Below are 13359 nucleotides of genomic sequence, written 5' to 3' on the forward strand. Positions count from 1 at the left end.
AGCAGAGAAATCAGTCTCTTCCATTCCTCTCTGTCATTTGCTGCTACTTCCAAATACTGTGTGGTGTTGAGATTGACTATCCTGCCATCCATGCTAAGGGTTCTTCTTAAAGTTTCTTTTGGAAACCCTCATTTCCTCACACCAGTTGGTTTCCACTTGACAGTTAATGTGGAAGTCTGTGTGTTGGCATCTAGAGTATACGGCCCAAATATGTCCAGCGCTTCCTTCTGATTCTGGTGGAAATGAGCTGTTGGTTGGTGATTTCTCAGATCTCTCCATTGGTGATGACTTTCCACCCAATGCCAAGAATCTGTCATAGAGAGACCAGGTGGGTCAGGTAATAGCTCTTATTAGACCAACTTCTGTTGGGGAGAGAGACAAGCTTTTGAGCTTACACAGAGCTCTTCTTCAGATCTGGGAAACTAAGGTCATGTCTATTCTACACAGTTAAGGCAACATAAGGCAGCTTACATCGACCTAACTGTGGAGGTGTACACACTGCAATGCTCCTCCTGCCAATTTAACTCTCCTGCTACGCCGACATAATAAAACCATGTCGACGAGAAGCATAGCGCTTAGGGAAATGTAGTTAGAGTGACGCCGTGTCAGTGTGGACACTGTGTGGCTTACATTGCCTTAAGTGGACTCCAGGAGGTGACCGCTCTGGTCACTGTTTTGAACTCTGCTGCCCTGCAGACAGGTACGCAGACATGCATCCCTCCCCTTTAAAAGCCCAAGGAAGTTTTTGAAATTCCTGTTTGTGGAGAGCTCACATAGCTATTGCCCAGCCGAGCACGCAGCAAACACGCTGCTGCCTGGAGTACATGGGAGGTGGTGGATCTCCTGGGTCTGTGGGGAGAGGAGGCTGTGCAGGTGCAGGGCATGAAGGAGAAAGGCTATGATAGGGACATGCAGCGGTGTCAGCTAAAAACATCAAAGAGCGGTGGCAGGCATAGTAGAAGGCAAGGGAGGCAAACTGTCCCTCTTGTGCAGAGCCGCAGCCATGCTGCTTCTGCAAAGAGGGGAATGGGGACAGAGTGCTGGTATGGGTGGGGGGCTGTGTGGGAAGGTTGGGGCTGGAGTCAGAATGGTGGTCTATGGGTAGGGGGCTGGTGGGGGGAGCAGTCAGGATGGCGGCCAGGGTGCTTAGCCTCAGGCTATGGGAAAAGAGGGCATGATTTTAAGGAAGAATTAAAAGAAACAGAATTAAAACTCTCCCTGGACAAGTAAAAACACCACCACTGGCATTCACTTTTTCATATAGATGTAAACTGAGCAGCGTTAAATTATTGATGGAGGGAGGAAGTAGCACGGTGCAAACAAACAATGCCAGGCTCAGCACGCTACAGCAATACACATCACTGTGGCTCATCGTTATAATGCTCCTTCAAGGCCTCCCTCAGCCGAATAGCTCCCCCGTTGAGCTCCTCTTACAGCCTTGTGTTCATAACACACAGCACAGTACTGAAGAGCGGTGCAGGATCCATGCTTTCTGACAGGAATGGCTGACTTGTGGTTACCAGGGCAGTTGAAAAGCAGCTGGAAACCTAGTAGGATGCCCATGGAATGATGGGATTGAGAAACCTGCATCATGTGACACTGAACCTGTCCCTATGAGGCATTGCAAATCCTTCCCAAAACACCCCGCAGGGCCAGTTGCACAGTGGGATAGCGACCCACAATGAACTGCTCTCTGTGTCGATTCAAGAGCTGCTACTGTGAATGTGCTCTGCTAACACAAGGTGCACACTGTGGACATGCAACAGAGTTTAATTACAGCAGTTGCTGTACATCAACATAACTTGTCGACTTAACTTTGTAATGTAGCCATAGCCTAACTCAGAGAGTCACTGTTAACCTTGAATGGTCCCTTGAAATATGTTTTGACTACTTATGCTAAACAATCTGTTCCACCTTGTTATTAACAGGCCACCCTCACCCACCTTCTCTATCTTGGGACCAACATGGCTACAACAACACTGCTTGCAGAATCTTTCAGAAGCAATTATTTTCAAAGACATCTAGTTTTCTAACGTTTTAGAAGATCCCTAGCTCTTGCAGCTGCATGTTAGCATCAAGAATATGTTTGAATTTTTTCCATATATTGTTGAGTTTAGTAAATGCTGGGGATGCCTTTCCTATCTTTGATGTCACTTCATCCTTGAGGTCTCGATTAGTTAATATGGTGCTGCCTAGATAGATGATCTGTTCTTACTTTCTTGTTGCCTTCTAATGTGACATTACTGCTTGAAGCCTGAGTTTCAAGCATGTTTGTTTTGGCATAACTAATTTTAAGCCCTGTTTGGCCTGCTATTTTTGTCAAGTTGTCTGTCTTTGTGACTTTTTGGGAGTGTCACTCAGTAGCATAACATCATCAGCACAGTCTAGCTCTTCTAGGCATTTGCCATCTACCCAGGGGTGAAAGTAGGCCGGTGCGGGCCGGTACAGCATACTGGTAAGAAGCCGGTACCGGCCTGTGCGCAGCCAATGTTAAAGTCCTGCCACCCCTTTTGCCCGCCCCCGTCGGTGGCCCTGCTGGTAGGGATCTTACTGGCAGGGCCACCAATGGTGGGAACAAAAGGAGCAGCTGCCCCAGGGCTGGCGATTTTAAAGGACCTGGGGCTCCTGACAGCCACCACCACTACCATGGCAGTGGCCAGAACCCCAGGCCCTTTTAAATTGCCACCAGAGCCCCAGGCGGTGCGGGCCAGGCAGCCTGGATGTGCTGGCTGGGAGAGGCTGACTCCAGCCCCGCCCCTTCCACCCGAGGCCCCACCCCTTCCGGGGGCCCAGAGCCGGGCCCCCGTACCAGTAAGTGTTTAATATTACTTTCACCCCTGCATCCACCCATGTTATACCACCATATTTGTTGTTAATACACTTCTTCTTTATCCAGTCTATTGGAATGCCAAACAGTTGAAATAAAATATAGCTCTGTTTCGCACCATTGTTCACTCTGTACTCTAGTTGTTCCCCTTACCGATCACTTCACATGTCTGTACATAGCCCTGATGATGGTGATGACATTAGATGGGATTCCACAGCACCGAAGACTATTCCACAATGTATGTCTGTGCAGGCTGTCAATTGCCTTTTGAAAATCAATGCAATTGATGAAGAGGGAATCTGGCCATTCTATACATTCTTCTGTGATGGTTCTTAGTGTGAATATCTGACCTACACAGGATCTCTGTGACCTGAATCCAGCCTGTTCTTCTCTGAACTTTGCATCCCCTGCCTCTTTCATCCTGTGTGGTAACACACTGCAGAAGGCTTTCCCTACAGCAGAGAGTAGTATAACTTCTCTCCAGCTGTTATAGTTAGTTAGATCACTCTTTTGGGGTATTCTCACAACGATTCCACTAGTCAGAAGGGATCTCTTTTTCCTAAACTTTATTGAACAGCTCTGTCAAGTACATTTAGCATGTCTGCTGTATTTGATCATCTCCCACTGCTGTTATTTTTCAGCTTTTTCAACTCCTTTTTTTACCACTATTGTAGTCTAAATTTTTCTAGCTAATACACTTTGTTTTTCACTCAGTTTGATCGCATAGTTCTGTGACTGGATGTCATTCTTTAACAAACTCAGTCACTGGTCCTGAGCAGATCTCTCCTTTAAAGTTCAGGTCTATAGCTTTTGGTGTGGATTCATATATTTACACACTGGGCCAAATTCAGCAGTAACAAAAACAGAGGTGTGTGGCACATGTTGGGCCAAGGTTGGTGTAAATGGAAAAGTAGTGTAAGTTACACTGATGTGGTATTAGGGGCAGGGCCGGCTCTAACTTTTTTGCTGCCCCAAGCAGCAAAAAAAAAGCGCTGCCCCGCCGAGTCCCCCCCTCTCTCCCCCCGCCAAGCACCGCGCTGCTGGAACCTCCCCCCCCCGAGCGCCGCGCCCCGCCCCACCCTCCTGCCGAGTGCCGCGCTGCTGGAACCTCCCCCCCCGAGCGCCCCGCCCCGCCCCCCTGCCGAGTGCCGCGCTGCCAGAGCCTGCCCTCCCACCTCGAGTGCCGCACCCCGCGCGGAGCGCCGAGCGCCGTGCCACCGGAGCGCCCCCCCTGCAGAATGCCACGCCGTGCTGCCCCCCCGCCACCCCAAGATTGGCCGCCCCTTACCAGGTGCCGCCCCAAGCATGTGCTTGGTTGCCTGGTGCCTGGAGCCGGCCCTGATTAGGGGATGTGACAGGCTCTCCGGGGTGCAATCTGGGACTGCTGGGCCCCGGTTGTCTCTCACAATGCCTTACTGGAGACAAGCAACAAACCCCTCCAGGTGCTGTTACCACTCAGTACAACCGCATGTGGAGACCCACATCCAGCCAGATTGTGTGATTGTTCCCAGAGCTTCTCATGAATCACGCAGAGAGAGGCACCAGCCTAATCCCCCCCAGCTCCCAGCCTTGTACCACCGGAATATACCATCTTACACTGCTCAAGAGTCAAGACCTTTTCTTGAGCAATGCAGGTTTACTAATTGGTTCACCACTTCATCAACGGAAAGTATAGGGTGACCAGACAGCAAATGTGAAAAATCGGGATGAGGGTGGAGGATAATAGGAGCCTATATAAAAAAAAGACCCAAAAATCGGGACTGTCCCTATAAAATCGGGACATCTGGTCACCCTAGGAAAGTGGACATACACCAGCCTTTGTAACCTGAGCAGATTTACCAAGCACTTCAGTCAAACTCACTGGTAAGGATAAACATTAGACTAAGTTTATTGATTACAGAAAATGGTTTTTAAGTGATCATAAGTGATAAGTCAGAGTGGTTACCAAAGGAAAATAAAAGATAAGCACACAGTCTAATTTCTCAACCCTATTAGATGGGGCAATATCTGGACTAAGCAGTTTTTCTCACCCCACTGGATACTGCAGGTTGGTTAAGGTCTTTCATAAGGCTCTCACTGTTAGCCTGGGGATCAATCTCCTCAGCTCCAGCGTTCTCGTTGCCTTCAGCATTGGTAGGGGAGGAAAAAAGACAAACCATGCGGCCTCTGTTCCCTATTTTATATCCTCATTCAATATGCATGGAGAACACAAGTCAAGGCATGTCTGTGGTTGTTGCTGAGTCACCAGGCAAGGTTGAGCAATTCCCCTGGTGTGGCCTTGTGTAAATGAGTTATTGAATTGTAACTCCCCTGCTGGACAATGACTGTTGATGGTTGTTTGACACCCACCTGGGCATTGTTTACCTCCCTTGTTGTTGTTGATACCTTATATGGCATACTTTATATGAAATATCACAGTTTTATATATAAATAAGGAATATGGGGGTTACATGGTGCTCCCTCAAGAAATAGAGGGTCACGGGGTAAGCAAAAGATTTATTTACAGAGCAGAAAGGGGTATGGAGAAGGACAAGTAGCTAGCAGGATGATGTAAATAAGATAAAGGATATGAGACCTGCCTTATCTTATGCCCTCCTGTTATTGGCTTTTCCTTCTATATCTGCCTTCTCTCTCCTTTAGCCAAAAAGTGACGCCTGTTATACATACCCAAGAATTGCCAAATAGGTGCAAGTTGCACTACTTTACTATTTACTCCCATTTTATGTCCAACTTCCACCACTCTTTATATCACCACTGAATTAGGTCCAGACATTACTATAGGAGTTGCACAAGTATGAATTTGGCCTATTTTCAGATTGCATTCAACCTTTTGTTGTGGGTTAAATCTTGTTGATATGGATGAGGTGTGGCTGCCGCCTTACCTTCAGGATAAATATAAAGAAGCCATTGTAACCAGGTGGTTGAAACAATAGCAGTAGCACCCAGAACGGAGACACATGGAAAAGCAGACTAGATGTTGAATCAGGTGGCCCAAGTGTTCAGGGAAACAGGACTATGTACATTCTTTGTGAGCACACAAAACTGCATCAAAGAAATACCTGATGATTGTCAATTTCTCCTCCAAAATGGAACAATTTACAAGACCCCTAATTTTTGGCTAGTCACTCAGATTAAAAGAGGTAACGCTGTTAAATAAAAGTGTCTGACAACTTTTCTAGGAAGGAATGTCAATTGTCATCCACAATTCCTTTTTCAATGTGTGTTAGATTGAATTAATTATTTATATTACAGTTCTTGGCCAAATTCTTGGTCCTGTGAGTAGAGCCATTGAAATCAGTAGGCCAGATTCTGCTCTCAGTTACACCAGTGTAAATCTGAAATAACTCTACGGACATCACTGACTTTATTCTGGATTTACACTGGGGTAAGGGAGAGTAGAATTTGACCCAGTGGGAATATTTATGAAAGTACAACTTGGTCTCAGATGGTCCTACTTAGTTTAGCATTTGTCTTTGGCCCAGTTGCCATGGAAGGAAAAGAGCCAGTTAATGTTGTAGAGCTAAAAGTTTAGTTGTATTCACATTTTTATCTTTTAATGGGAATGAAAATAGAAACTGTGTACATTTTTTCCTCAGATTGAAGGTGCCTTTGTTCAGGGGGTTGGACTTTATACAATGGAAGAAATAAAGTTCTCCCCAGAAGGAGAGCAGTACACTCTGGGTCCAGATACGTATAAAATCCCTGCTGTCTGTGACATACCTGAAGAGTTCAGGGTTTACTTGCTGCCAAACTCCCGAAACCCAATTGCCATCTACTCCTCCAAGGTAAACAAGCCAACTGTGCTGTATAAAGTCATAGCAAGTTCTGCACGTTACCCAAGTGCACGTGTGGTGTATGTATTTTAAAAGTGCTTTCCAGCTGTTGCAATATTACAGGTTTCAGAGATGTTCCCTATACTTAAAATGTGGAACACCACAGGCCCCAGTAATACCTTTAGAACTAGAAGGACCTTTATAAGTTCACCTGCTGTGAGAAAAAGGGTAATTTTCATGCATTAATTTATTTTGATTTTTTGTCTTTCTTCTTCTTATGTATTTGTAAAATTACAGTAATACTTAGAAAACCTCATCTGAGATTGAAAATTGAGTGTGCCAGATGCTGTACATACACATAGTAAGAGACAGAGCGTGCCCTGAAGAGCTTACAATAAACACAGGGAGGTAGAAAGGAAGAATTATTATCTCCATTTTACTGATGGGGAAGTGAGGCAAAGAGAGATTAAGAGGCTTGCCCAGTCTCTCACAGGGAAATAGAATACAGATCTTCCATTGTCTTATCCACAAGGAACTTCCTTCATATCCTTTCCATCTTGTGTTGTAAGGGTAAATTCACCCCTGTGCAGAACCAACCCAAGGCTTATGCACCAATTACATCCTCAGAGTAGAGTTTAAGTGGGACTGTAATGGTGCGTAGGCTTGTGCTGGTAAGAGATGCAGATGTCCAGTGCCCCAGCCTAGTATCTGGAGAACTGCATCTGAGACATCGGAATTTCCAGGAGAAAGTTCACTTTGGATGCCTACTAGGGATGAATATCTTTAATAATTTAGAGCAAATGGACATGTTCTAGTGGAGATGATGCTAGAGACAGAAACCATCACAGTTCTTTGGAGAGATTAAGCAATGCAAACTTTATCCATTCAGGATCTGGAATAAAGAAAGGAAGGCTGCCTAGTTCTGTTTCATCATATACAATGAAATCCACTTATAAGGAATTTGGATAGATTGGAGGTGTATTTATACTGAAAGTTCTGAATGGTTTCATTGCTTTGCAGTGTAACAGATGCAATCCAAGTCAGAGTGAACCTTTGTTTAGAGCGGAGATGTGCTATGAATTAAAAAAAAAAAAAAGTTATGAGCCAAATCCTTGTCCTCAACTCTTTTATGTCTTGGAGCACTCAGAGCCCTGAGGAGATTTATTGTGTCCAGCTGTGTTGATATAAAACTTAGTGTCTGAGCCAGCTCTTCAGCAGGCCTACCTCCATTGACGTCAATTGGCCAGATCTTCAGCCGGTGTAAATCGATGTAGTTTCAATGGAACTATCTCAATTTGTACCAGCTAAGGATCTGGTCCCCTGTTGTCAATCAGTTTCTAAAGCAAACCTATGTGTCTGCCTTTGTTCCCTGCCAGGGGATTGGCGAGGCAGGGCTGTTCCTGGGATGTTCTGTGTTCTTTGCTATCTGGGATGCAGTGGCTGCTGTGAGGAAGGAAAGAGGATTAACCGGGACCTTCACCCTGAACAGCCCCCTGACGGTTGAGCGGATTCGAATGGCCTGTGCTGATAACTTTACTGACATGGTAATGGGTTTCTTAATTAATTCTTTGGAAACATTACTGGGTTAGCCTCCTCCTCTTCCTTACTTCATGTCTTGATTTTGAATTATTCTGTATTCACACAAATTCATCACTGAGCTGCATCTTTTTTACATACTGCATTACACTCACTGGAGCCTGCATTTTATTTAGTTGACTATACTTTGTTCTTTTTGTTTTGTTTTGTTTTGTTTGTTGTTGTTGTTGTTTTTGGCCAGTGCAGCGTATACTGACAGCTAGAGATGAGAAATCATAAACTGGGGGTTGGCTGAATCAGGCTCTGAACCTCCCAATCTGTTCAATTTCTTCACTGGTAATGACTTGAATTTATATAGCACCTTCCCTCCAGAAGAACCCAAAAGTACTTTACAAATTATGGGCTGACTTTGTCCCTTGTGTCATTTCATTTACTTCTGTAGCATTACACCAGTAATGAATTTGTTCCCATACAAGTGTCTGTATTTACAGTGATCTACAGTGGCTTCCAAATAATATCTGGATGGCCCTTAAGGTGTTGGCTTTAAACTGTAAAGCTCTAGTGCCTGGTTCTCTCAGATCATCTCATTCTCTGTGTGATACTCTGGCCTTTTTTATCACTGGTGGTTCTCACATCCTGGGTTCTATGAGAGACTAGAAGCAGGGCTTCTTTGGTGAGGGTCCTCAACTGTAAAATTCATTCCCCACTTTGATTCACCAGAGCCTAGATCCTTGGCCTACACATCATGTTATATGTCTCCTTTGTTCTCCCACGCTTTCTATGTGGGGTGGAAAGGAATTGAAGGATGTATTCTGTCACAGTGGGACAGCATTAATTTCTGTGGGTTTGCTGGAGGATTATGTGGCATGACTCAACATGCCCCTACTCCCTGTCCTCCTATTCCACTCCCAAACCCAAAGAGTGCAAAATTCCCAGGGTTCACACAGAAAGGCTTTTGTAGGGTTGGAGGGAGAGGTGCATGATGCCACGTTGTGCCCCCACCTGACAGATTTGGGCCATTTTTGCAGATTTTTCTGCTGCATTAATCGCCCTCTGTGCTCTAAACATAGAGGGATGACCTGGCCCTGACACATCTGGCCTTGCTTGCCGAGAATCTATGTCCATTTATAGCCTGCAGTAAAAGAAATGGAGTAAAGCATGGAAGCCAAACCACATAAATGGCAAAGGCTTAGCCACCATCGTAGCCAAAACCTGTATCCAAACTGTAAAGCAAATCTTTAAACTAATCACCCTTTCTTGGGATGGGAAAATAGGCTCCGTTTTGTTGCTTGGGAGCCATCAAACCAGGCTATAATAAGCGCCTTTATTTAAAGCTTTCCCCTTAAATCAGGGCCTTGTGGAGTATGTGTTTGCAGTCATAACTTGTCAATGTCAACTGAGGAGTCTCTCTCTGCCTGCTTAGATAAACATACCACAGCATGTTCTGATCCAAGCTGGTTTTGGTGGCGCTATAACACAGTAGAGAAAACCATCCAGGCAATTCCCCAGCAGGCTTAAAGGGCAGATCAAACCAGACGCAGATGGAATCTGCTCACAACCTCTGCCCTATCCAATCTTCGTGTTAGAAAAAGATGACGATGAGTGCACTGGTGAGCCAGCGAGAAACCATTGTGAAACACCGGGAACACATTGCCAGCATAGCTGCTGAGCACAGGGCCACGCAGAAATCCTGCTGGGCCATTCTGTGGATGATAGCACAACCTGACCCTTTTTGTCTCCAACTTTCCAATCTCTTGGAAAAACACACACCAGTTTCACTACTGTGCTTCCAGTGGAAAAGAGGGAGATAGGGACCTACAGAAGAGGATGTAGCATGATGAAACAAGCAGCCATGCCCTCTTCACTCAGGGTGAACTACAGTAGGCATGGAGACACAGTCCAAAGCCCTCTGTGCCACTGAAGCTCCCAGCTGGGGGCAGGAGGCTGGCCAAAAATGTCAGTATGAAGAAGCTGCTGTGGGCAGGCAGAGTGAATCCAGTGGCCCAGACTGTTTGATCCAGGGGCACAAAGGGGCAGCATCTGAAAATAACAGTCCTGGAGGAGCATCCTTGCAACCCCTTTGCTTGCCTGCAAGTTGGGGGAATGAATTCCATCTCCACCTCTGCTTATTTCCCTGCACAATGTTAAATGTAGGCAATACTTATAGGACGGGGGATTCTATCCTAGAAAGCAGTGACTGAGAAATATTTGGGAGACGTGGTGGATAATCAGGTGAACATCAGCTCCCAGTGCAACCCTCTGACCAAAAGGGCTAATGCAATTCTTGAATGGACAAATTGGGGAATGTCAAGTAGGGGCAGAGGGGTTATTATACCTCTGTATTTGGCACTGGTGTGACCACTGCTGGCATACTGTGTCCAGTCTGGTGCCCACAATTCAAGAAGGATGTTGATAAATTGGAGAGGGTTCAGAGAAGAGCCACAAGAATGATTAAAGGATTAGAAAACATGACTTAGGGATAGACCCAAGGAGCTCAATCTATTTAGCTTGACAAAGAGATGGTTAAGGGGTGACTTGATTACAGACTGTCAGTACCTACATGGGGAACAAATATTTGATACTGGGCTTTTCAGTCTAGTAGAGAAAAGTATAACATGATGCAATGACTGGTAGATGAAGCTAGACAAATTCTGACTGGAAATAAGGTATACATTTTTAACAGTGCGAGCAATTAACCATTGCAACAATTTACCAAGGATCATGGTAGATTCTCCATCACTGTGTATTTTTAAATCAAGATTGAATGTTTTTCCAAAAGATGCTCCGTGAATTATTTGGGGGGAGCTCTATGGCCTGTGCTATACAGGAGGTCAGACTAGATGATCACAGTGGTCTCTTCTGGCCTTGGAATCTATGAATGACTTAGGTTATTATTATTACTTATACTACAATGATGCCTAGAGGCTGTGACAACTCTTGGAGTACACAGGACTGTGAGTCACCTTGTTACCCCCTTGCCTCCAGAGAAGGGGAGACTTGCTTGTGCATAGCTGGGTGTCAGCTCCCTGACAGCACTAACCTGTTAGTCACCCAAACGCTCTCCTCTGGACTATGACAGCCCTTGCTTTGCTTTGCAGGTTAACAATAGGTGTACTCAAATCCCCAAGCTCCTTTGAAGTATAGCCCCTTCTCCACTGAACACCCACAGAAATACCTGGGCTGCTGGCCACAGAGGAACAGTGTATGCACCAGCTTGAATGACTCATCTCAGGATCAGCACCTAGCTTAATAGCCCAGCATTTAGATGTATTGGTAGTGAAAACAAGGATAAGTTTATTACCAAAGATTCAAGAGATAGTGAGTAAGGATAATGGAAACAAAAGATTACATATAAAGCAAAATCGTAACATGCTTTCTAGAGACTAAACTTAACTATTAGGTTAATCTCTGTCCAATGAAGTTTATCTCACTCAAAGCCTTGTGCACTGTCCTCCACCAAGACTAGTTGTGATGCAGTTTTCATGAAAGTAAATCCACTGCCCGTTTACTTCCGAGGTGCAGGATGACGGGGTACTGTCTTTGTTTGAAGGCCAGAAGAAGGGGTTCAAGAAAGATTTATTCAAGGATGTGGTCCCCATCCAGTATGGATTGTAATTGTTTGATGATACCTTGTATGGATTCCATTATGGGGTAGTAGGTGACAACTAGGGATGGGCAGTCTTGGGAGGTTTTTTAGATACAGTTGCTGCACACAGTAATAACTAGGCAGTGTGAGAAAAATCCATTGACTTGAAAAATAAATGTCACTAAGGATAAGGCCATTTTTACAGGCAAATTTTTGTTAATTTCTTTTACTTGCAAATATGCTCCCTGCAAAAATGTGAATGCAATTCTATATCTATATACCCTGATCTTATAAACTTCATGGCAGTGGAACCAAAGACCAGGAGGGGTCCTTGGTTCTTTTCTAGGAGGGCTTCTCACCACCCTCCTGCCACACATCTCCAGTCCTTTCTCAGCCTCTTTACGGAAGTCTCACTTCCCTGGTGTTAATAGGGTGTTTAATAGTGTCCTTCAAGGCTGGCAGTCTGCCCAGGAGACAGTATTAGCCTGATTAATTTAATTCCCATTTGCTAATGCCCAGCCCTACTTCCTGCAGCCTCAAACTTACTTTCAGAAAAGATCTGCAAAAATTAAAATAGCACCAGCCCTGCCATTGCAGTGGGGAGGAATTGAGTCACAAAGGAAAAGACTGGGTCATTGAAGGTTGACAAACCAGACCTTCTCCCTTGCTGTTTGTGCAGGAATTTCAGTCATGTCTACCGTTCAAGAGCAATCCCTTTACCACATGCAATTCAACTTGTTTTGGCCAGTGACACCAAGTCTGTGGGCCATATTTTCTCCTCTGAGATTTCCTTCTGATGGGGATAAAGCAGTGGGAATCCCACTCCTTTTGAAATCAGAGGCAAGGGACTTAAGGCAACACAAGATAATGTATCTCCTCCCATACCCATCTAAACCCCTGCATGAAAATTCGGCTTGGTTCATCTTATATGGCTTCAGGGGGAAGCATGGGGGGGGGAGGGGGTTGGAAATGGTGTTGATGGGAGAGAGCTGATTTTTGTTGCCCCGTCATGTTGGGACCCTGCAGGGCTTTCCCCCAATAAGTTATTGCTGGTCAACATTAACTCTCACTCCACACCTTCAGACTTTCCACAGGGGAGGTTGGGGCTAAGCATAAAAAGGGAAACCAAGACAGAACAGTTCCCAAGGCAGCCATCAGACTAAACCATGGAAGGTCTAAGACTCTGCACTGATGCGTGCCCCATCACTCTAAGAATTCCCTTAGAGCTGTGCAATTCCCCTGCAGATGTCATGACCACTGTGGTTTAATATAGCCACAGTTCCACAGATAACCAATCTGCCCCCCCCCCCCCGCCTGCCCCCAGTCACATGATGTAGTGGAAACTGCTGCTAATTTTTCTGTCTAACTTCGGCCCTTTGGCCTATAGGCTCATTTGTGAGCAGGCCTAAGCTGTCTGTGTTACTGCAGCTTGATTTTCATTAACTATGGTTCTAAATCTTCAACAAGCTACTTAAGTAGGGTTACCATACGTCCGGATTTTCCCGGACATGTCCGGCTTTTGGGGGCTCAAATCCCCGTCCGGGGGGAAATCCCCAAAAGCCGGGCATGTCCGGGAAAATCGGGAGGTCAGCCGGGCCGGCGGGGAGCCGGGTCAGCCGGGCCGGCGGGGAGCCGGG

The 13359-nt window shown here is 45.6% G+C and overlaps 1 protein-coding gene across 1 annotated transcript in view; it reads left to right on the forward strand.

Annotated features, from left to right (window-relative positions):
• The window catches only part of LOC117885114 (aldehyde oxidase-like), a gene marked incomplete in the record, with an annotated part of 182419 nt that overhangs the window by 168843 nt on the left and 217 nt on the right, over positions 1-13359 (forward strand). Inside the window, 1 exon segment of the mRNA XM_034786274.1 lies at positions 7977-8144. Coding sequence (XP_034642165.1) covers positions 7977-8144 — 168 coding nt within the window.

This window comes from Trachemys scripta, chromosome 11 (assembly GCF_013100865.1).
Source record: "Trachemys scripta elegans isolate TJP31775 chromosome 11, CAS_Tse_1.0, whole genome shotgun sequence".
NCBI lineage: Eukaryota > Metazoa > Chordata > Testudines > Emydidae > Trachemys > Trachemys scripta.